The 21,895-nt window shown below is 44.4% G+C and overlaps 1 protein-coding gene and 2 pseudogenes across 2 annotated transcripts in view; all 3 read left to right on the forward strand.

Moving 5' to 3' along the window:
• Positions 1 to 7,820: 7,820 nt before the first annotated feature.
• Positions 7,821 to 9,757, forward strand: LOC144783401 (uncharacterized; annotated as a pseudogene).
• Positions 9,758 to 13,172: 3,415 nt separating this feature from the next.
• LOC144782406 (nck-associated protein 1 pseudogene) lies at positions 13,173 to 18,179 on the forward strand (annotated as a pseudogene). The gene has a single exon (XR_013601149.1). The product of XR_013601149.1 is annotated as a nck-associated protein 1 pseudogene (transcript).
• A 192-nt stretch (positions 18,180 to 18,371) lies between these two features.
• The window catches only part of ABTB1 (ankyrin repeat and BTB domain containing 1), a 178,696-nt gene continuing 175,172 nt past the window's right edge, over positions 18,372 to 21,895 (forward strand). The window contains exon 1 of the mRNA XM_078661736.1: positions 18,372 to 18,644. Within this exon, the coding sequence (XP_078517862.1) occupies positions 18,589 to 18,644 (56 nt within the window). The 5' untranslated portion in view covers positions 18,372 to 18,588. The remainder of the gene's footprint in view (positions 18,645 to 21,895) is intronic.

Raw genomic sequence — 21,895 nt, forward strand, 5'->3', positions numbered from 1 at the left:
GTTATAGAGGGAGGATACAGGCTTGTTTCCACATAGTGGGAAACAACCCTTCTGAGAACATTTGATTAAAAGTGGAAGATAAGTAGGTAGAGATGGGTTTTAATATCCTGAGGGGACATCCAGTGATCCTGATTTAGCACCTAGTAGTAGAGCAGCTACTTGATTAGGAGACTTGGATGTAAAATCCAAAAGTGGGTGATGGCCAGGAACTACCCGATGACTTAAGTCAATAGTATCCTTGGATTTCAAGTTGTCAAATATATTAAAGATTTGGTCGACCATATCTTTAAAAGTAAAAGCCAGAGTGTCACAAAGTTGTTGACTATGAATGGGTGAGTTATTTTTTGGGAGTGAAGTGAGCCTTGTAACCACCTGAAAAAATTCGTTGTTGGAGTTAGATGCGTTCTCTATTATTTGAGTATAGTAAAGACTTTTTTCATTAATAAGAAGGGTTTTATATTTAGCTAATGCCGATTTGTATAGCTGTTTATCTTTGTCATCATAGTGTTTGCGCCAGCGTCTTTGAAGCTTTCTGCAGGCTTGTTTTTCCTGTCTCAGAGCTTTGGATAACCAAGGGGCCGAATATTCTCCTCTGTGTTTATGTGTTATGTTTATTGGTGGAGCTAGTTTAGAGAAGGCAGAATTAAGCCAGGAAGTATAGGCAGAAGCTGAGAAGTTAACATCAAGAGGGATGCCAGGTCGACTCTGCGCTGGACAATGGGTTAGTATCACTTTGTCTATTTTATGCCACGCTTTGCAGGGGAAGGTTTTGGTGGCTTAGAGAAAGCCTGTTCTGTAAACAGCAGCTTATATTCAAAGATTATGGCTTGGTGATCAGAGTAGCTAAGCGGAAGCGTCTTAAGAATTGTGATGGCGTGATTATTAGAGGAAAGTCCGTCCAGGGTGTGACCATCCGAGTGTTTAGGATCACTAACCAGTTGTCTAAGTCCTAGCTCTGACGCCATCTCTAAAAGAGCTTGGGTGTCATTATCATTGATGGATTCTAATTGAAAATTAACATCTCCAAGTATAATAAAGTTATAAGATGGGAGACCAAGCTCCATCAATGAATGAAAATTATGCAGAAGTATACTTTTAGGCCATGGGGGCTGATGGATAAGCATGCCATTGTACATCTCCTGATTATAGAAACCTAATTTGAAGAGAAAAGACTTGCAGTCAGTGGAGGGAATGGCAATGCAGTGGACATTTATCCAACTGCGGTAAATCAAAGTGAGGCCACTACCTCTTTTTACTGCTCTATCTAGTCTGAACAATTCAACACCCGGGTGAACTGCTACTGCAAAATCAGGGTTGGTCGCCACATCACCCCACGATTCCGTTATGAAGAAAGCATCAAGTTTAGGAGCATCAATGAGTTCAGTTATTTCGTATTTGTGTTTCGGTAAAACTCGTGCATTAATAAGAGCGAGCTTTAGCGTGACATTTTTACTAGGAGGAGTAGAACCTGTATTAGAGGGGGATGCCATAAGTGGTGGTCTCAGAACAGTTGCCTTACAGTGCGGGCAAGAAAGCCTGCTTGAAGGAACTGCCGGGTAAAAAATAAGTTTTATACAGTCAGGTGCATACAGGACGAAAGGCATAAAGTGCCTTACCAGAATATTTGATGTGGGCCTCTTCTTCTCCTGAAAAAGATGAAGGTGCGGACAGGCACAGGCGGGTTTGCCTTTGGCGCGCCTTCGGTGCGCCAGCGGCATGGACGCGAAGTGTCCATTGCTAAATACCCTCTAAGGGAGGGGGTGTGTACAGCCTTGACACCGGAGCACGGAAAGATCAAAGTAAGTGGGGAAATTAAATAAGGCTTCTAACTGGGGCCCAGGCTCCCCTGTGGGATGCTACTACTGGTAACTTAAAAGTAAACATTTAAAGTTGTGAAAAAACATAGAGAATCAATAAAATCAGGTTGGTGGTCCAGGCACCTCCTGAACAGGAAGTACAAGGAAAGTAAAAGCGTAGTCGTGTCCGCGCTCTAGCATGCTCAGGAGGGGCTGCGTGGACGTGAAGTGTCTATTGATAAATACCCTTCAAGAGAGGGGGCGAGTAGACCCTCGGCGCCGGAGCGCGAAAAGATCAAAGTAAGTGGGGAAATTAAATGGGGCTTCTCAGCTCTGCCTCAGCTGTGAGCAGCAAAGAAAGGGGCTCTTAAGATGGGTATGGTGGTAGCTACTCTTATATGGACTGCTGGACCATGATTGGTGGTTGTGAGCAGGGTTTCATGGGAAATGTCGTTTATGTTTATGTTAAAATGTTTTTTCATTGGCTGCTATGTTTTGCAGTAAAAGCAAGAGAAGCGTAATCGGAGCTTCCAATCTTTAAATAAAATTTACATTTTCTAACATTTTAACTAGGACATGTTTCATGACCTTGGAAACAGGATCATGGAAAGTAAAGCAAAAGTAGGTCTTTCCAAAAACACTTCTGATCTCAAACCTCAAATTGATCACTGTGGAAACGTCACTTCCTTCTGCTTCAGCAACTTCAAAGACAAGCAGTTATAGAGCCATTTTCACATCATCGCTCCCCATCCCAGACCAACAAAAAAGACGGCCTCTTACAGTATGTTCCCCGGTTAGAACAACCAAACATATCCCAATACTCCCCAAAACAATCAAATGTTTGCAATAGAAAAAGTTTGGTTGAAATGCAGCCACAACCCAAAATGTTGCAATCTTCGGCAAATCAGACAGATCAGTCTCTCATACTTGTTGAACAGCTTCAAAGCCAGAAAACAAAATCAGACTGGACAAAAATAACATGTTTCCAAACTCCAACTGAAGGATAACCTCTACAGGAGAAAATACATTTAGCTGAAATTCTGCAGGGTTATATCACCACAGAGTCATCACACCACTAGGCAATGATGGACATATTTTCCTCGAGGGTCTACTAACGCTAGAATTGATTCCCCATTATAACTCAAGACATTCTAAACCACAGTGCAATATTAAAGCTTACAAGTTCCAACTAAACACTAAAACATCTAAACACAAATCATATCGAAAGTGTAAAATGTAAATCACTGCCAAGCGTAAAAGGGAGAGAAATCATGGTTGTAACTTGAAGTGACCCAAAAATCATAATGGAATTCTGGTGCCACAGAGAATTGTTTGCAAAATGGGAATTGAAATAAAAACAATCAAAATAGAATGGTATCCAGGTCCGCTATGTCCAACAGCAGAAGCCAGAACAGTAAAAGACAGGGGATTACCCCGTGGGGCCGTAGAACCTATCGACAGTGCCCTGGAGAGCTGATCCAATCTACGCATTTTCCACCACTTAGTACCCGGAGCACCCAGTCAAAACAGGCAAGTTCTCTTTTTAACAACTCGGGGCACTGAGACTAAAAAAAGTGAGGCGTGAGTAAGCAATTTAAAATTGTGCTCTTGGAACATCAATGGCTTCGGCAGCAAGACAAAGGAGGCGGACCTGTCAACTTTTCTTAAGACATTTGATATCTTACTATTCCAGGAGACCTGGGCCACAGCATCGACATCGATCGATTGCTTTAAAGAATACCATCAATACGCTACTAAGGGAAAAGCATCAGGTAGAGCATCTGGTGGTTTATCAATCTACCTCAACACCAATACACCTTGGATATCTGATTTGATTGAGTTTGGTCAAACATGGATTCAATGCATTAAAATCTCACTATCGCAAAATCCTAACAATGAATTGTTGCACAAACATGAGAAAGATTAACTTTTAATATACAATGTGTATATCCATCCGGGTCCAAAGAAAAAATTGGAGAAAATTGAGACTCTAATAGCCTTGCTCAAATCATTGCAATCCACCTTCCCGCAAGCAGGCATCATGCTGTCAGGCGATTTCAATATGTTTTTATTACTAGAGGACCCAGTCCAAAGCAAACAACAAAATAAGTATAAAGGAAAAAGCATTCACTCAGTAACTATAAGTCACAGTAAACAAGATTGTCACTGCTAATTCTGTGCCTCATCATTAGCTGAAATCGGGATGCTAACTCTAAATGGGCGTCTACCACAAGACCAACCAGCCGCACCAACTAGAATATCAAAGCTTGTTAACTCCGTCCTAGACTACACAATAGTGGACATAGAGCTATTACAAATGATCTCCAGTTACCAAATCATCCAAAGACTAGAGAGTGATCACAGCCTTCAGGCAATTGATTTTCGCACCCACACTCCGCGAACGGCTGCAAGCAACGACTTGCTGGAAGTTCCTAGCCCGTACAATTTAAAAAGGCTGGCATGGAACAGCAAAAACATTGAGGTATTAATGAATTACATAAAAAACCTCACAGCGCACATACAAGCACAAAATATGCAACACCCATGGACAAAATGGGAAAATATGATAATGATGCTTATTTCCAAATTTTCATCACACAATAGGCACTATGAAAATAGACCCAGTAAATCAACACCAGTGTCTGTCAGCTTGTTAGCAGGAGAAAAAAAAAGGACATTCTACAGGGAAATAAGAAGACTTTGTGGTAACGCCTCAATAACGAGCTACGGCGCAAATCATCAAATCCATCAGTTAAGGAGGAAATACAAACAGGAAGTATGGATTGCAAAGCAATCACATCAAACAAATATTTGGCTAAAGCTGCTGAAGACAAGCAAATGAAATAACAACAAGAAGTTCTGGGCAGAAATAAATAATATTGCAAATGGTTCCTTCCGTCATCATAATGCAAACATCCTTGAGGCAGATTGGATAGCCCATTTGAGTCAAAACAACAAACATGCAGCTATGAAAACTCAACAGTATGCCAAGCTCCAACCGAAAAACAATCAGGCAGAAATCGAGTTTGAGGGTATCAAACACGTAGTCATGGACAAACATCAGAATGTCCTGCACCAATTGAAAAACGACCATGAAGAAACTGTGTCCAAGGGCAATTGGATTTGAACCAACCAAGTTAAGACAGTCCTAAAAAAACGAATATCTAGTGGAGCCCCGGGCCCAAACGGCTAGCCAAACGAGCTTTTTAAACAAGAGAAATGTTTTTTGGGCTGAGATTTTTACACCGCTCTTTAATCACGCTTTCCAATCAAACAGCATACCAGCATCATGTAGAGGCAGTGTTCTCCACCCGATTTTCAAAGCTGGCATTAGATCAGACCCGGCGAATTATAGATTAGTTGCGCTCATTGACGTAGAATCCAAACTAATTGCGTCATATCTCCTTATAGATCTCGAAGAATGGGTCACTTCCCACAAGATCCTTCCAATTTCACAAACAGGCTTCAAACCTGACACAAGTACAATGTGTAACCTTTTGGCCCTGAATCTCCTTGTCGAAAAAGCGCAGCGAAAGTCCCTCAAACTGTACCCGTGTTTTGTCAATCTGAAAGCAGCATTTGACACAGTACCCAGAGAACTCCTATGGTAAAAGATGGCAAAATGGGGCATCCCACCACGGCTTCTAAGGGCCATAGTTAATCTGTACTCAGCCACTTGGGTCCAGATAAAATTAGGAAATGGGGAGAGAACCACAGCTAGGATACCAACGCACATAGGTCTAAAACAAGTGTGTGCTAGCCCCCAGCCTTTTTAATATATTTACCGCTGATTTCGCTAAAAGGCTCACAGAAGTCCAAAGTGACCCTCCAAAGCTAGCTCACTGCGAAGTCAGAAATCTGCAGTATGCAGATGACATTGTTCTATGTAGCCGGACTCCAGTAGGCTGACAGCGTCTGATCACGAAGCTGTTGAAATACACAGAGGAGCTTGGTCTATCGCTAAATTACAACAAACCCAAGGTCATCTGTTTTTCAGCGAATACCCATAGAAAAAACATAAGTGGCAAGCAGCAGGGAACAGTATAAAGCAGAGTGGCTCCTACAAATATCTGGGAGTGGTTATGGATTCAAGAGTCACACTTAAAAAACATCTAATTAAAAGAAGAGCACAGGCAAATAAATTACGCTTAGCACTAAACACTCTAAAACTGAAATTAAAGTGTCTATCAAACTCCCACTTACTAAAAGTCCTCGCTGCCAAGTTTCTTCCAATCCTTACCTACGGCTCCGAATTATTTAAGGTCCAAGATGCAAATTTTCTGAATCTTCAACAATCTGGCCTATTCAAACAAATTTTCCGATTCCGCAATTTAAATCTCAGGCACACGTTTGCTTGGAATTTGAGTTATTAAATCAATTCCCGGAAAGGTAAGCAGTAATATTAAAACTTTGCTGGAAACTAAGAGCAGATTCCTTGCTGGGGCAGTACTGGATGGAACTGAAGAACCAGCCAAAAGGAAAGAAAGACTGGCCAACAGCCCTTGAACACGTGCTATTTACACTTAACCTGCATGAAGCCTGGGATACAAACTATAGCTTCTCTGCATTTAAAAAAAATAGCAAACAATGCGGCAAAATAAAAAGCTTGGCTATTAGACAAACCTGCCCTGGCAAAGAAAAAACATGGCTGGATGGTTTTATCTTCATACGAGATCTGGTCACCACAGCCGTATCTTGTCCAACACATAACTCCAATCGTCCAGCATTTTCTACTCTTGATTCGACTGGGAGTCTTTTGCTCAAAAGATCAGGTCCCAACATAGAAACAAATATGGCCGACCACCCAGTGCAGACTCTGCGAACACGCGGAAGAGATACTCTTACACTTTCTGTGTCTCTGCCCAGCTGTGAACAACTGGAGACGGTATTTTCTACTCCGTGCTTTCTGTACTCTTCAAGTTAGATCATGCAGACCGGCCGTAATGGCATTATTAAACAGCCAGTCATTACAGACCTCATGCAGAACAGCTACATTTTTGCAAAAAGTCAGCACATTACTACAAAAATCAAACAAATAGTGCTTACTTTAGTGTTTTTCATTACATGACTGCCATATTAAATTTGCATAGTTTGCACACAAATTTATTAATGAGGTGGTGGCTAAAAAGGCTGCTTTGTACACTGTTTCTCATGTCTTAATGCACTTAGTGCCAAGCTGTTTTAAGATAGTGCCATCTTCAAAGTGATCGGCACATTGTATTTTGCACAAGTTTTTTTAACTACAAATTTGAGGATGAACATTATCCGGTATTAACTTGCATACAGTTTACTTTTCTCTTGGGTTTTAGACGTATACCGCCAATTCTATGTCAGGAAGCGGAGGCGAGGATTATGCATAACCTTTCTTCATTTTATTGACAGCAAGTTCAAAGAAAAAGACAAAAACACCCCTTGAACTACATATCCCATGAGACCAAGCGGTAACCATGGGTACCAAGAAACCAATCACAGTCCAACCAAGTCCATATAATCAATCAATCGGCGTAGTCCTTCCTCTTTCTTCATTGCTGCCCCCGTCAGTTAAGTCCCTTCACTCATCTATTTGCCTTTGGGATTTACGCGTGGGGTATTTTGTTGGTTAATTATATTTCCAAGTTGTTTGGTGTCGCGGGCTGTTCTCCCACTTGGCATGCGACGCGGTAGGCTTCGGCCCGAGCGTCTTTGTTTACTTTAGTGCGAGTGCGCTGTGTGGTGCCGTCCTCGCGCCGCCGGCGCTTCTCGGTTCCTCCACAACGCCGTATGCGCGCATGTGGTAGGAACGTGCAGAGACACTCAGCGCTTCCTCCCAGACGTTCCTGTCTCTCCCCCTTCACCTGACACTGCGTTTGCTGTAGGATTGACGGGCTTTGCCCACTTTTATTGAGGAAATTTGTATTGTTCTTTTTTCTGTATTTTCAAAGAATACTCTCTGGGCATTTTACTTTCTGTGCACTGGTGTAGGGGGAACATGTTTATATTTTACCAGGGTGTCTTCAGTTTATGGGTGCCCGACCCTCGATAACAATGCAGTCTCATAATGAGCATGACTATGTGACAGTACCCTCACTTGAGGAACAGCCCTCCCAGGGACGCCCTCCTGCAGAGGTGGACAAGCTCCTTTCTTCGGCCATTGCCCAGGCGCTTGCACCTCTGCAGGATAGCGTCAATAAGTTGTCTGCACACGTTTTTAAAAGTAGCTCTGGTATCCTGGGTGACGGAGGAGCTGGGCCTAGTGGCATGCACTCTGTGGTGCCTCGCAAGGCTGTTAGGCGTGACGCGGGGAACCTCGAAGGCTTCAGTCGGTAGGCTGAAGTCTTCCAAAAGAGTGCTCGCACGCTGCGAAGCACACCCTACCGGGAGGAAGATTTACCCAGGAATACTGGTGACGTTGTCACCTCAGAATTTCCCCTGAAGAAGGGTTTCCCGATGGCGGAGACGGTGATGATTTTGAGGACGATGATAATTCCTCTGATGATTTACAAGATTCCGGCAGGTCGTGGCGTCCTCAGTCTTCCTGCTCGGAAATGGGGGATGGGGAGTCTCTTCCTTCTGACATGTTTGACCCCACATGTATTTTTCGTCCGCGTTCTGCGGATTGGGTTCCCGACAAGAAGACGGCTGACTATGTAGCCGCAAAGATTAGGCAACCCCTTAACCAGGAAGTGAGATCACGTCTCCGGTCAGAGTGCCCTAGGCCTTCCCTTCCAATGGTGTCACAGCTAACCCTGAAATCGATCCTAAGCTCTGTACATTTTTTGCAAAATATATGAAGGATCCTAAAAAGGGTATAGATAGATCTTGGAGAGCTTGCCAAGACAAGCTCCTGGATATTGTCAGCCCCCTCACTAAGATTATAGAGTTGGCGGAAAGGTCTCATGAATCTGGACAACCTCTCCCGAGGGATGACGTTGCAGGGTGGGCGCAGAGGGCTATGTGCCTTTTAGGCAACGCCAACTGTACCCTCTCGGCTGAGCGTCGCCGTTCTCTTTTGTTAAAGATTGATCCTAAACTTGGGGAGTTGTCTTCTTCGGAGGCTGGACCAGTGGCGGAGGGCTCGCTCTTTGGCGACCCTTTTGTTAAAGAACTAGGAAAGTTTGTCGCCACATTTTCCGCCTTGGATAAGGCTCAAGCTTCAATGAAGAAGATCTTTCCTAAAAAGGTTTTTGGTGGGGCTGGACGAGGCGGGGTCGCTCTTCCGGCCGTCAATACAACCAAGGCCCCAACAGAGCACAGGCAAAACGCAACAACGGATGGAATGATGGTCGGCAAGGCACCTTCTACCCCTCCTGTGGCGGCAAAGAACAGAACAGAGGCCGTGGTGGAGGCCAGGTTAATTCCAGAGGATACAATGGTAAGCCTAGATCTCCTCTCTCCTGTTCGGTTGGGGGGCAGAATTTCCCTGTTTCTACCAGAATGGACAGCTCTCACCTCAGACCCTTGGGTGTTGGAGACGGTTCAAGGTTTTCACATAGAGTTCTACGGGTCTTACACTCAAACTTCACGCCCTCGTCCTGTGGTATTTTCAGCCTTAGAAGAGTCTCTGATAGATCAGGAAGTTCACGATCTTCTTTCCAAAGGCGCAATCTCTCTATCAAGTCTTCATCCGCGGGTCTTTCTAAGCAACATTTTTCTTGTAGAAAAGAAAGAAAAAGGCTTCAGGCCGGTTATCAACCTCAGATCTTTCAACGAGTGGCTGGTTTACCGTCACTTCAAGATGGAGGGGATCCATCTCCTCAGAGACCTCCTTCTCCAGAACAAATGGTTAGTTTGATTGGACCTCAAGGATGCCTACCTGTTGGTCCTCTTCTTTCCTCCACATTGCAGGTTCCTTCAGTTCCTGTGGAGGGATTAGATATTCGAATTCAGAACTCTTCCCTTTGGTCTTTCCTCAGCACCTTGGTGCTTTACCAAACTTCTCCGACCGGTATTGGAACATCTCAGCACAAAGGGCATCCGATTGATTATCTACCTGGACGACATCCTTTTGATGGATCAGTCCAGGGACCAGCTTCTCCTCCACATGCGGATTACAATTTCCCTTCTGCAGAATCTGGGATTTACCATCAATGCCCAGAAGTCGGATCTGGTTCCCCAACAGAGCATGATTTTTCTGGGTTTTCGCATCGACACGAGGGGTGCCACCTTGAATATTCCGTCCCAGAAGATTTCCAAGATCAAAAAGGAGATTCTGAAGGTTCTCCGACGAGACAGGATCTCCTTACGACAGTTGGCCAGGATTGTGGAATTGTTAGCGTCTTCGATACAAGCCATTTTTCCAGGGCTTCTGCATTACAGAGCTCTTCAGCGGTTGAAGGTCTCGCATCTCCGGAGGGGCCTCACTTACTCGGAATTGATCTCCCTCACCTTGGAAGCCAGGTCAGAACTTGATTGGTGGATAGATCACATGGAGGCTTGGAACGGGAGAGCGATCTTCTGTTACCGTCCGGATCTGGTGATAGAGTCGGATGCCAGTCGCCTGGGCTGGGGAGCCAGATGCGGGGCTCTCTCTTTGGGAGGCAGATGGACGGAGGAGGAACTTCTTCTCCATATCAATTATCTGGAGCTCCTGACGGGTTATTTTGCCATTTGCTCCTTCACGACGAACAGGGTCTCCTGTTGTGTCCTTCTCAGAATGGACAATACGACGGCGGTGCAATACATCAACCATCTGGGAGGTACTCACTCCATAATTCTGGCGGAACTAGCCAAGGATTTTTGGCATTACTGCCTTCAGCGTCAGATTTCGGTGACTGCAGAGTATCTCCCAGGGGATCAGAACTGTGTGGCGGATTGGAACTCCAGACATTTCAGGGATGCCAGCGACTGGAGGCTGGACCCTGCGGTGTTCCTTCAAATTACGAGCCTTTGGGGTCTTCCTCTGGTGGATCTCTTTGCTTCCAGATGGAATGCCCAACTTCCACGATTTTTCAGTTGGAAACGACCCGGGAGCGGAAGCTGTGGACGCTTTCCTTCAAGATTGGTCGGGGATCCTAGCTCATGCGTTTCCCCCCTTCCTGTTCATTCAAAGAGTCGCAGGCCAGGTCCGTCGCCAGAGGGCCTCTCTAATCCTGATTACCCCAATTTGGCGGGTCCAGATTTGGTTTCCGTCCCTTCTAGAATTGTCATGGGACAGACCTCTATGGTTGCCATCTTTCCACTGAATCATGTCGGATTCCCTGGGTCTTCCTCACCCCCTGGTTCTCCAAGGCCATTTACATCTTATGGCATGGAGGAATTCAGGAGACGATGGTCTGGTGTCTCGCTTTTGAGAGAAGCTGAACTCCTTATCCAACAAGCCTGGGCCCTGGGTACTACCAAGCGATACAGATCCACCTGGAGAAGATGGGTTCATTGGTGTGTGGCGAAACACCTGGATCCCGTGGGCGCCAGCGTTGCTGAAGTTGTGAACTTTTTGGCAGAACTTTTTCATCAGAAATTGGCTTATTGCACCATTAATTCTTTCAGGTCAGCCATTTCTGCTGGTCATTCTCTGGTGGATGGGGTCCCAGTTGGCGAACATCCATGGGTTTGTAAGCTTTTGAAGGGTATTAGACTTTCTCGTCCCCCAGAGCCTCTTTATTCGGGTCTCTGGGATGTTAACTTGGTCCTTCGTTTGCTCATTTCTTGGCAGGATAATGATTTTCTATCCAGGAAGGAGATCTCGGCTAAACTAGCTATGCTCCTTTGTCTTATTTCCTGCAAGAGGGCATCAGATGTCAGAGCGCTTGACATTACTGCTCGGGTTTTTACCCCGGAAGGGGTTACATTTACCATTTCCAGGAGAACTAAATTGAGTACAAGGTCAGTAACTTATCCTGCTTTCCCTGATTCTCCAAAATTGTGTGTAGTCTTGTGCTTAAAATCATATGAGGATATGACATTGGAGGTTAGGCCTCCTGGTACACGGCAACTCTTGATTGCCATTAAGAAACTGTTTCAGGCGGTATCCTCTCCCACCTTTGCTAGGTGGGTCAAATGGATTATGTCGGAATCCGGCATTGATGTCAGACAATTTGGTGCTCATTCTACTAGGGGTGCTATGGCTTCCAAGGCTGTCCAGGCAGGTGGCAGGTTGGAAGACATTATGAACGCGGCTGATTGGTCTTCGGAATACACTTTTAAAAAGTTTTATTTCAAACCAATTCACAATGCCGCTGCGCTGGTGGTAAGTAAGCTTTGAACATGCATAATCCTCGCCTCCGCTTGCTGACATAGAATGAGAAATTTCCTAGTTAGCACGAAGGAAAGTTTCAATTCTATTAAGGATGCGGAGGCGAGGATTATCCCCGCTGGCAATTTTATGTGCCTCCCTCCCTGATGATATGTCTGTTTTATTGGATACTCTGACCTTTTTTCTACGTATAAGGGAAGTACTGTTACTCTTATGATGTTTGATTTCAATTTTGTTCAATGAAAATTTCCATTGCTGTTCTTGTTCCCTATGCATTGCTATTTTTCCAAATGATGTTCTTATGTACTTCAGCTGTGATTGTATTCTTGATTGCATGATATTTTTGCCTTATGGTCCTTTGCTATTCTCATTTATGACTTTTGCCGGGACTGGAGATTATAGTGTTTTCTGTTCTCCTAGGTTCTGATCAAAAAGCGGAATAGAATGTGAATGGCTTAACTTCCTGCAGCAAGGAAAGAGGAAGGACTACGCCGATGGATTGATTATATGGACTTGGTTTGACTGTGATTGGTTACTTGGTACCCATGGTTACCGCTTGGTCTCCTGGGATATGTAGTTCAAGGAGTGTTTTTTGTCTTTACCTTTGAACTTGCTGTCAATAAAATGAAGAAAGGTTATGCATAATCCTCGCCTCCGCGTCCTTAATAGAATTGAAACTTTCCTTTGTGCTAACTAGGAAATTTCTAATTTTCCAGACAGGCTCAAAGACCTGAACAATTATTTGCTCATACCAAGAGCTTCCACACAATCACTGGGAAGCAGCCAGCTGACTTTTTTACGATCTGTAATGAATTGTGCTGAGTTGGCATCTAATACACTAGGTTCAAGTTTTTATGTAACAAGGTCAAATGATTTTTTTCATCTTTTGAGACATTGAAAATGTAAATAGGAAAGTTTGTCACACTGATGATTTTAAGTTCCAATTGTAATGGTTTGAATTAACCATACACAATAAAAAATTCTGTCTGGGCTTTCTTTCCTCTGGCTGTATGATCTGAGATGCACTTCAACATCCTTCGCGCTCTATGGTCTTGAGGTTAGCACTCTAGTTTTTCACTGTAACTCTACTTTCTTTCCTCCAGCTCTATGATCTGTGATCAGTAAACTCTCTATCTCACTCCGCGCTGCAGACATTCCTCAGACTCTATGGTCTGAGCGGCACAGTAACTTCCTTCTCACTCTATGGTCTGCGCCACAGACATTCCTCCGTCTCTATGGTCTGTGTTATTGACGCCTGCAGCCTTTCCTGGTTTCTGACAGGGAGGCGTAGGTGGGGAGCAGGAGAGAGGAAGCGGGCAGGCGGGGCGGCTACGGAGCGAGGCCGAACGGAGGCGGCCGCTGCCTAGTGCAGTCTGTCAGGCTTACCCTCGTCCGGGGGCGCTGCGGGAGCAGCTTGGAGGCGATCGCCGCAGCAGGGGAGGCGGCTCCCCCTTCAAGATCAGACCTAACTGCAGCAAGACCAGGCGCGCCCTGCCACCCTCCCACAGGTGGACCAAGTACCCCCAGCCGAACCAGGCCCTCTCTCGCCCCAACCATGCAGCCCAACCAGCCGAAGCTGGCTGAGAAGCTCACCAGCCTGAACGAGCGCGGCCTGGGCATGCTGAGCCGCCTCTACAACATCAAGAAGCAGGGCCAGGTGTGGAAGGCCTGCGGGGCGGCCAAAGCCAAGGCGCCGGGCCCCAGCGACAAACTCCTGGAGGCCAACGTGAAGACGATCGTGCGCCGCTTCCCCGCCGTGGAGACCCGCAGCAGCAGCAACCAGCAGCAGCTGACCCAGCTGCAGCAGGACTCGCCCATCCTGATCAAGAACCTGGCCCTCTACTACTTCACCTTCGTGGACGTGCTGGACTTCAAGCAGCACGCCTGCGAGCTGCTGAGCACCATCGACGCCTGCCAGGTCTACTTCGACATCACCGTCAACTTCGACCTGACCAAGAACTACCTGGACCTCATCATCACCTACACGGCGCTGATGGTGATGCTGTCCCGCACCGAGGAAAGGAAGGCCATCATCGGCCTCTACAACCATGCCCACGAGATCACCCACGGGTCCAGCGACCCCGAGTACCCTCGGCTGGCGCAGATGATCGTGGACTACGATAACCCCTTGAAGAAGATGATGGAGGAGTTTGTGCCCCACAGCAAGCTGCTGTCCGATGCGCTCATCTCTCTGCAGATGGTGTACCCACGCAGGAATCTCTCGGCAGAACAGTGGAGGAACGCCCAGCTGCTCAGTCTGATCAGCGCCCCCAGTACCATGCTCAACCCTGCCCAGTCCGACTCCATGCCCTGCGAGTACCTGTCCCTGGACACCATGGAGAAATGGATTATTTTGGGCTTCATTCTGTGCCATGGAGCCCTGAACAGTGAGCCTACCGCTTTGAATCTCTGGAAGCTTGCCCTTCAAAGTACTTCCTGCCTCTCCCTCTTCAGAGATGAAGTGTTTCACATACACAAAGCAGCAGAAGATCTGTTTGCAAACCTCAAAGGCTACAACAAGCGTGTCAGCGACATCAGGGAGTGCAAGGAAGCGGCTATGTCCCATGCAGGTGCTACACACCGAGAAAGGCGTAGGTTTCTGAGATCTGCCCTGAAAGAGTTGGCAACTGTTCTTTCAGATCAACCTGGTCTTCTGGGCCCCAAAGCGCTGTTTGTGTTCATGGCCTTATCCTTTGCCCGTGATGAAATCATATGGCTCCTTCGCCATGCAGACAACATCCCCAAAAAGATGGCTGGGGACTTTATAGACAAACATGTAGCTGAACTGATATTTTACATGGAGGAGCTGAGAGCACAGGTGCGAAAATATGGGCCAGTGATGCAGAGGTATTATGTGCAATACCTGTCAGGCTTTGATGCAGTGGTCTTGAATGAGTTGGTGCAGAATTTGTCTGTGTGTCCTGAAGACGAGTCCATCATCATGTCATCCTTTGTAAACACCATGACCTCATTGCGTGTAAAGCAGGTGGAAGATGGGGAGGTGTTTGATTTCAGGGGAATGAGATTGGATTGGTTTCGATTGCAGGCCTATACCAGTGTGTCGAAGGCTTCTCTGGGCCTGGCGGACCATCCAGAACTTGGCAAAATGATGAACACCATCATTTTTCACACCAAAATGGTGGATTCCTTGGTCGAGATGTTGGTGGAGACATCTGATCTTTCTATATTTTGTTTTTATAGTCGTGCCTTTGAGAAAATGTTTCAGCAGTGTTTGGAACTGCCTTCCCAGTCGAGGCATTCAATCTCATTCCCACTGATCTGCACGCACTTCATGAACTGCACCCATGAGCTCTGCCCCGAAGAGCGTCATCACATTGGGGATCGGAGCCTTTCCTTGTGCAATATGTTCTTGGATGAAATGGCGAAGCAGGCCAGGAATCTGATCACAGATATTTGCACAGAACAGTGCACGCTTAGTGACCAGTTATTGCCAAAGCATTGTGCCAAAACTATTAGTCAGGCAGTGAATAAAAAGTCCAAGAAACAGACTGGCAAGAAAGGGGAACCTGAACGGGAGAAGCCAGGTGTAGAAAGCATGAGAAAAAATAGATTACTGGTGACCAACTTGGACAAGCTTCACACTGCACTTTCTGAACTCTGCTTCTCTATCAGCTATGTGCCAAACATGGTGGTTTGGGAACACACTTTTACTCCAAGGGAGTACCTGACATCCCACTTGGAAATCCGCTTTACCAAGGCGATTGTTGGCATGACCATGTATAACCAAGCTACACAAGAGATTGCAAAGCCTTCAGAATTGTTGACAAGTGTGAGGGCTTACATGACTGTGCTCCAGTCAATAGAAAACCATGTTCCGATTGATATCACAAGAGTGTTTAATAACGTTCTTCTTCAGCAAACTCAGCATTTAGATAGCCACGGTGAGCCAACCATCACCAGTCTGTACACTAATTGGTATTTGGAGACATTGTTAAGGCAAGTCAGTAATGGTCACATAGCATATTTTCCAGCAATGAAGGCATTTGTCAATTTACCTACGGAAAACGAACTGACATTTAATGCCGAGGAGTATTCCGACATTTCCGAAATGAGGGCGCTCTCTGAACTCCTGGGCCCATATGGAATGAAATTTCTGAGCGAGAGCATAATGTGGCATATTTCATCGCAGGTAACCGAGCTCAAGAAACTCGTTGTGGAGAATGTCGACGTGCTTACTCAGATGAGGACCAGCTTTGACAAACCTGAGCAGATGGCAGCACTTTTTAAGAAGTTGACCTCGGTTGACAGTGTCTTGAAGAGAATGACTATCATTGGTGTCATCCTATCATTCCGCTCTCTGGCTCAAGAAGCCCTCCGAGATGTCCTGTCCCACCACATCCCATTCCTTGTAAGTTCAGTAGAAGATTTTAAGGATCATATCCCAAGAGAGACTGATATGAAGGTTGCAATGAATGTCTATGAACTGTCTTCTGCTGCAGGATTGCCCTGTGAGATTGATCCAGCTTTGGTTGTAGCGCTGTCCTCTCAAAAGTCAGAAAATATCAGCCCAGAAGAAGATTATAAGATTGCCTGCTTGCTCACTGTGTTTGTGGCCGTTTCACTGCCAACGCTAGCCAGTAATGCAATGTCTCAGTACAGCCCTGCTATTGAAGGGCACTGTAACAACATACACTGCCTTGCAAAAGCTATTAACCAGATTGCAGCAGCCTTGTTTACCATTCACAAAGGTAGCATTGAGGACCGTCTTAAAGAATTCCTGGCTCTCGCCACCTCCAGTTTACTAAAAATTGGTCAGGAAACCGATAAAACAACTACGAGAAACCGAGAATCTGTCTATTTGCTTCTAGATATGATTGTCCAAGAATCTCCTTTCCTGACCATGGATCTTCTGGAGTCTTGTTTTCCTTATGTCTTGCTGAGAAATGCATATCATGCAGTCTACAAACAAAGCGTCCCATCGTCTGCCTAACAAGTAGTCACTCAAGACACTAGATATGACGGTTCAGCTTTCCCTAAAAATGCAGAAGCAGTTTATTTTAGGGCCTGACCATTTTTCCTTTTTGATCTAAAAAGAAACTATACTGTATTTTCAGTACTGTATTGACGTGTGTTGTCGTTATGTTTGTATGGCATGCTTCGTTCACGTCACACATTGACTAAATTCCAGTTTGAATATTATTATGCATTTTAAGTGTTGTGTTTGATATCAAGTAATGGAAACACAACTGTTCGTCTGTTTTTGTTGACATAATGAATTTCGTTATTTCGGGTGGTTTCCTGTTTTTAATCACTTTGTAAATTATTTTGTAAAGATATAATATAGCTCTTATAGGGAACACTGAACGGATATTTGTGCATTTGGGAAATAGCACCTTTTCATAATTGGAATCAATTTGAAGTATGTAGTAAAAAATGAGTAATGGACCTATTTTATGAAGGTGTAACCTCAAGGAGACAAACTGTATTTATTCATTGCCTCAATTACAAGATGCCAAATGACCCATTTTCATGTTGAATGCTATTCACTACTGCTGGCCTTTTTGCTGATAGCACTTACGTGATGGGATTTGTAATTTTGCCTTGCCTGTTGCAGTTAAGGATTGCAAGTCACACCGTAAAAATTTCTGTTGGTGAAAAAGTCAGGAGTGACTACCGCAGTCACATCTGATAATGCGCCACATGGCATCCTTATGTACTGTACGTATGAAGCTGTGATATGTTTACTTTTTGTAGTACCTGGTTGCCATTGACACTACATAGTAGCCTGCTATATAATGTATGAACCTAGTGATCAATACTAAATTGTCGATACAATGTAATGGTTAACCACTTTGTTGTTGGATTTCTTGATTTTTCGGTAGTGTACTGTCCACAGTATAATGCTTCAATAGGAAAAAAAAGAAATAACATTGTCGTGGTTTCTGCTTCTGTCCATATATATTTTCAACTGCTGACATTAACATTGTCATTATTCACTTTATATTGTCGGATTTCGAAGTGCTAGTTCTCTTTCATAGTGTAATGTAAACAATAGAGTGAACTATACAAAAAACACTAAATAAAACGAGCCTTTCTGTGGCATTGTGATTGCTGCTTGTGTACATATTTGATAGACTTAACCACTTGATATTGTCAGATATGGAAATACAATTATCTTCAGTTTATGTTATGGAATGATAAGGTGGCCCATAAAGAAAATACTAAATAAAACTGTATCCTTTTAACTTTTCTATGGCGCTGTGGTTTTTACTTGTGTTCAGCCGCCGGTGTGCGTCGCTGTGTTTTGTTGTGCCTTACCTTCAACTACTCTATGGCCTCCGCTAGACATTCCTGTCACTCGATGGTTTTCCTCTTCACCAATAGAGTGGCTAGGCTGGACCTTCCTTCTCGGTGGTTGGCTGCTAGACTGTCCCGGCCTCTATGATCTCCTCCCGGGCGCCCTCTGCAGCTCGCCTCCATTTTGTGCTGGGTTTCTGGAGCAGGGGGCGGGCGCTGTCACTGTTTACGAAGCTGAAGCTGTAGAGGGGTCGCCACTGTCCGCCCGAGCTCTGTCATCCGCCCGGTGCACTCTGCCAGCTCCTCCGCCCTGCACCCGACCGCTGGTTCGATGCCCCTCAGCGGAGACCGGACCCTCGGGCCATGGACACCAACGACCTGTTTACGAGCTGCAAGAGGGGCGACGTCTTTCGAGTGCGGTGAGCGGGGCTTTAAATGTGCGGATGGGGACGGCTGCGGGGCAAGTTATTGTTTACAACTGGAGATGGACCAGCCAATACATTTACAGAGGGAGCAGAGGGCCTGGCTTGACCAAGAGCCCGTGCACGAGCCGAGCTCGGAAAAAATGTGGCATGTAAATCATGCAACCCCATGTTAAAATATGACATCTCTTCAAAATGCAAACTATTTAACACGCTGAAGCATTTCACCCAAAGTACATCAAATACATCACCACTTTGAGAGAAACGTATTAGCACCGATACTTGTCAAAACTGAAACTTTGACATTCCTCAACTTCAATGTACCCCTCCTTCCGAGGACTAAGCAGCAGTCTGTTGTCATGTATAACAATAATATGGCCTAAACTTTTATTATAAATGGAGCATCATTATTGTGTATTCAAATTCAAACGTGATTTTTGTACACTTCACATCACGCAGTTTAAGGTGCACTTATGTGTGATAATGCTAAAATAGAAGTTTGAGTGAAATACAATATTTGTCTAGGATCATAAAGTTTGCGAGCAGGCCAGCCTGATTGATCACGTTTTATTATTTCACGTTGAGCAGGTGGTTTCATGTCTTGCCCCCACACACCCCAATTCATCAAATATAATACTTTTCGCTCCATGCAAGATCACCATCAGTGATATACTATGTTCATCAGACAGGGTTGCCAGCATTTTTCTGAAAAAGCATTTATCAACTTGGAATTCCTCAACTTTGTATTTACATAACCATCATAACTACAGTGCCTCTGACAGCAAGTTACTAATCATGGTAATAATAAGCTCCCTAACATATTTGATTTATCACTCACATATCCTCTTCTAATATGTTTTGGAAATCCAAACATTTCCTTCCAAACAGCAGCCTATGAGTTATGTAAATACATCCATTTTTGTCTCAAATACACATATTTCAATTTTTGGATGAATATGTATATTCAAACAAGCAATGCCTTCTAGTTAAACAGGCTGGGATGCACACAGGAGAGCCCCCTGCAAGTTGCTGGAGAGCTACCAGTAGCTCACAGGTTACTCGTTGGAGAAGCGTTAGAGTGTGGGTTTACCGACAGACGCCGTTCGAAAGTTCAGTTTCGAGCTTTCAGTGGATCGTTCACTACTGCTTAGCATTGCTCCTACAGGGAAGGGACTAGAGTGGCCTTCGTGAAAACGAGTGTGTTCGAAAACCAGTATAATTTTGCCGACGTGTTTGAAAAATGTGCTAAAATCAATACCTCAGATGTTATTTAAATTATTTCAAACATTACTTCGGTAACTTCTACCCCAGGTCTGCCACCGAAGCCTTCTAGGTGAATTGACCCCTTCTGCAATTTAGTTTTTATATGAGGTATGGCGGGGGAAACCAACTCGAGACATAGTTTTGGACTTTTGAGATCGCCCTTAACTCCTCGATTTGCTTGGTGGCTTGCATTGTTTTGTCTGCTGCACAACGTGTTGTGTCTATTGACAAGTATTACTCGTCCCTACACAGTGTCCTAAGGTCTCATCCTCTTCTATTTAAAAAAAAATATATATATATATTATTATAAATCTTCCTGACAATAATTCGAATTTTAGTTGGCTAAAATATCATTTTGGACGTCCTCTCCAAAGTATTTTATGGGAGGGAAAGGTGAAGAGAGGGGAGTTTGAAGATCAGCATCTTATAGCTGGAGAAGAGATACGAGAGAAGCCTTTTTGTGTGTGGGACATCGTCACTTAAGCTAGATAAACTGCATGGAACTGGTCAGGGACTTACGCAACCGTCTTATGTGATGACGTAGATAGTTGTGTTTTTCATGCTTAACACCCATTTGCATGAAAAAAGTTATTTCCCACCCTCTCCAAATGGCCCGACATTTCACCTGATATTGTGCCTGGGAGGGCATGCGAAATAAAAGTCCCAAAACGACAGTCTGTTTTGCTTTAAAAAAAAAAAAACTGAATGGGAAAATAAACATTTATTGTAAAAGGAAGCCAAAACTCGTACGGGTGTAAATATTGTTCTAAAAAGTGTTACAAACTTTATGATCATCGTTTTTTTGTTTGCTCTGGTTTGTCTACTTAATATTTCATTGATATTACTTTAGTTCAAATAAGCAGCAGAGGAGGTCCCATACTTAACAGAGTTCAGAAAAACCGGTGCCTTTTACTCAAATTGGAGCTATGACAACGCACACTTGAAATTTACAAAGTAGCTCTAAGATGTCGTGTCTTACATGCCATGGCATAAAACGGACCCTATGTCCCAAGCTCAACCACTCTGTCCAAACGGACACCCTCTCTAATATCTGTACTAATTTCTCACAACATAATTTATAAACGGCGCCTGATTCATCCTGCTTACCCACTGTGATAACTGTGTCTTATATCACATATTCAGCTATAATAAGCTGCGTCAAATGCCCATTCTACTTCAGTGGCTTTCATGAACTGTTCCCACATGTCAGAAAAACTGAGCTCAGTCATACACTTCTACAATATTCACGAGAAATGATGTGTAGTGTCCCATGCTCACCCAGCAACTTTGCTAAAGTTTTCCTACTGTTCCATAGTCACCTTATATTTGTCAAACATATGGTCAGTATGTCCTGCACACCATGTACATTTAATAAGTGCTTACTGTCTGAAGCCAATTCAGATCCATTTATTCTAATAAGGGACTCGATACATACATAACATGGGTGACAATTTCTGTGATGTTCGAGACTTTACAATATATCAACTGAGGCCTTTTGACAATGAACCACAGACTGGCCTTGCACGGGGGACCGAGGCACCAGCACGAGGCATTCTTTTCATCTTCTAAATTCAGATGGTTTCAGTGGCTATAGGTGCAGGTGGCGAGTGTTGATAACAAAGGACCAGCACCTCATGGCGGTTCTTGTGATGGTCGGTGCGCTTACATATTCCTTATTTTTTTTGGGCAGACCCATTGTTCTGGATCAGTGTGACTATCCATTAGCACTTAAATTCTAACATCTCCACATGATATTCAATCTCTGCACTTAGCTAAGTCGTTAACCTAACACACACCCATAAATGCACTCACTCTGTCAAACACACTTTCTCATACGCTCACACGCAGTCACTCACACTTTTCAAGTACACTTGTGTTGTGTTAGAAAAACCTACACTGCTACTACCTATGCAATATCTACGTTGTGTGTAAGGGATTCTTCGAATTTTTTTTTGTGTATGCGCTATTCAAATGCCTAACAATAG

The sequence above is a fragment of the Lissotriton helveticus genome, chromosome 9, assembly GCF_964261635.1.
Source record: "Lissotriton helveticus chromosome 9, aLisHel1.1, whole genome shotgun sequence".
NCBI lineage: Eukaryota > Metazoa > Chordata > Amphibia > Caudata > Salamandridae > Lissotriton > Lissotriton helveticus.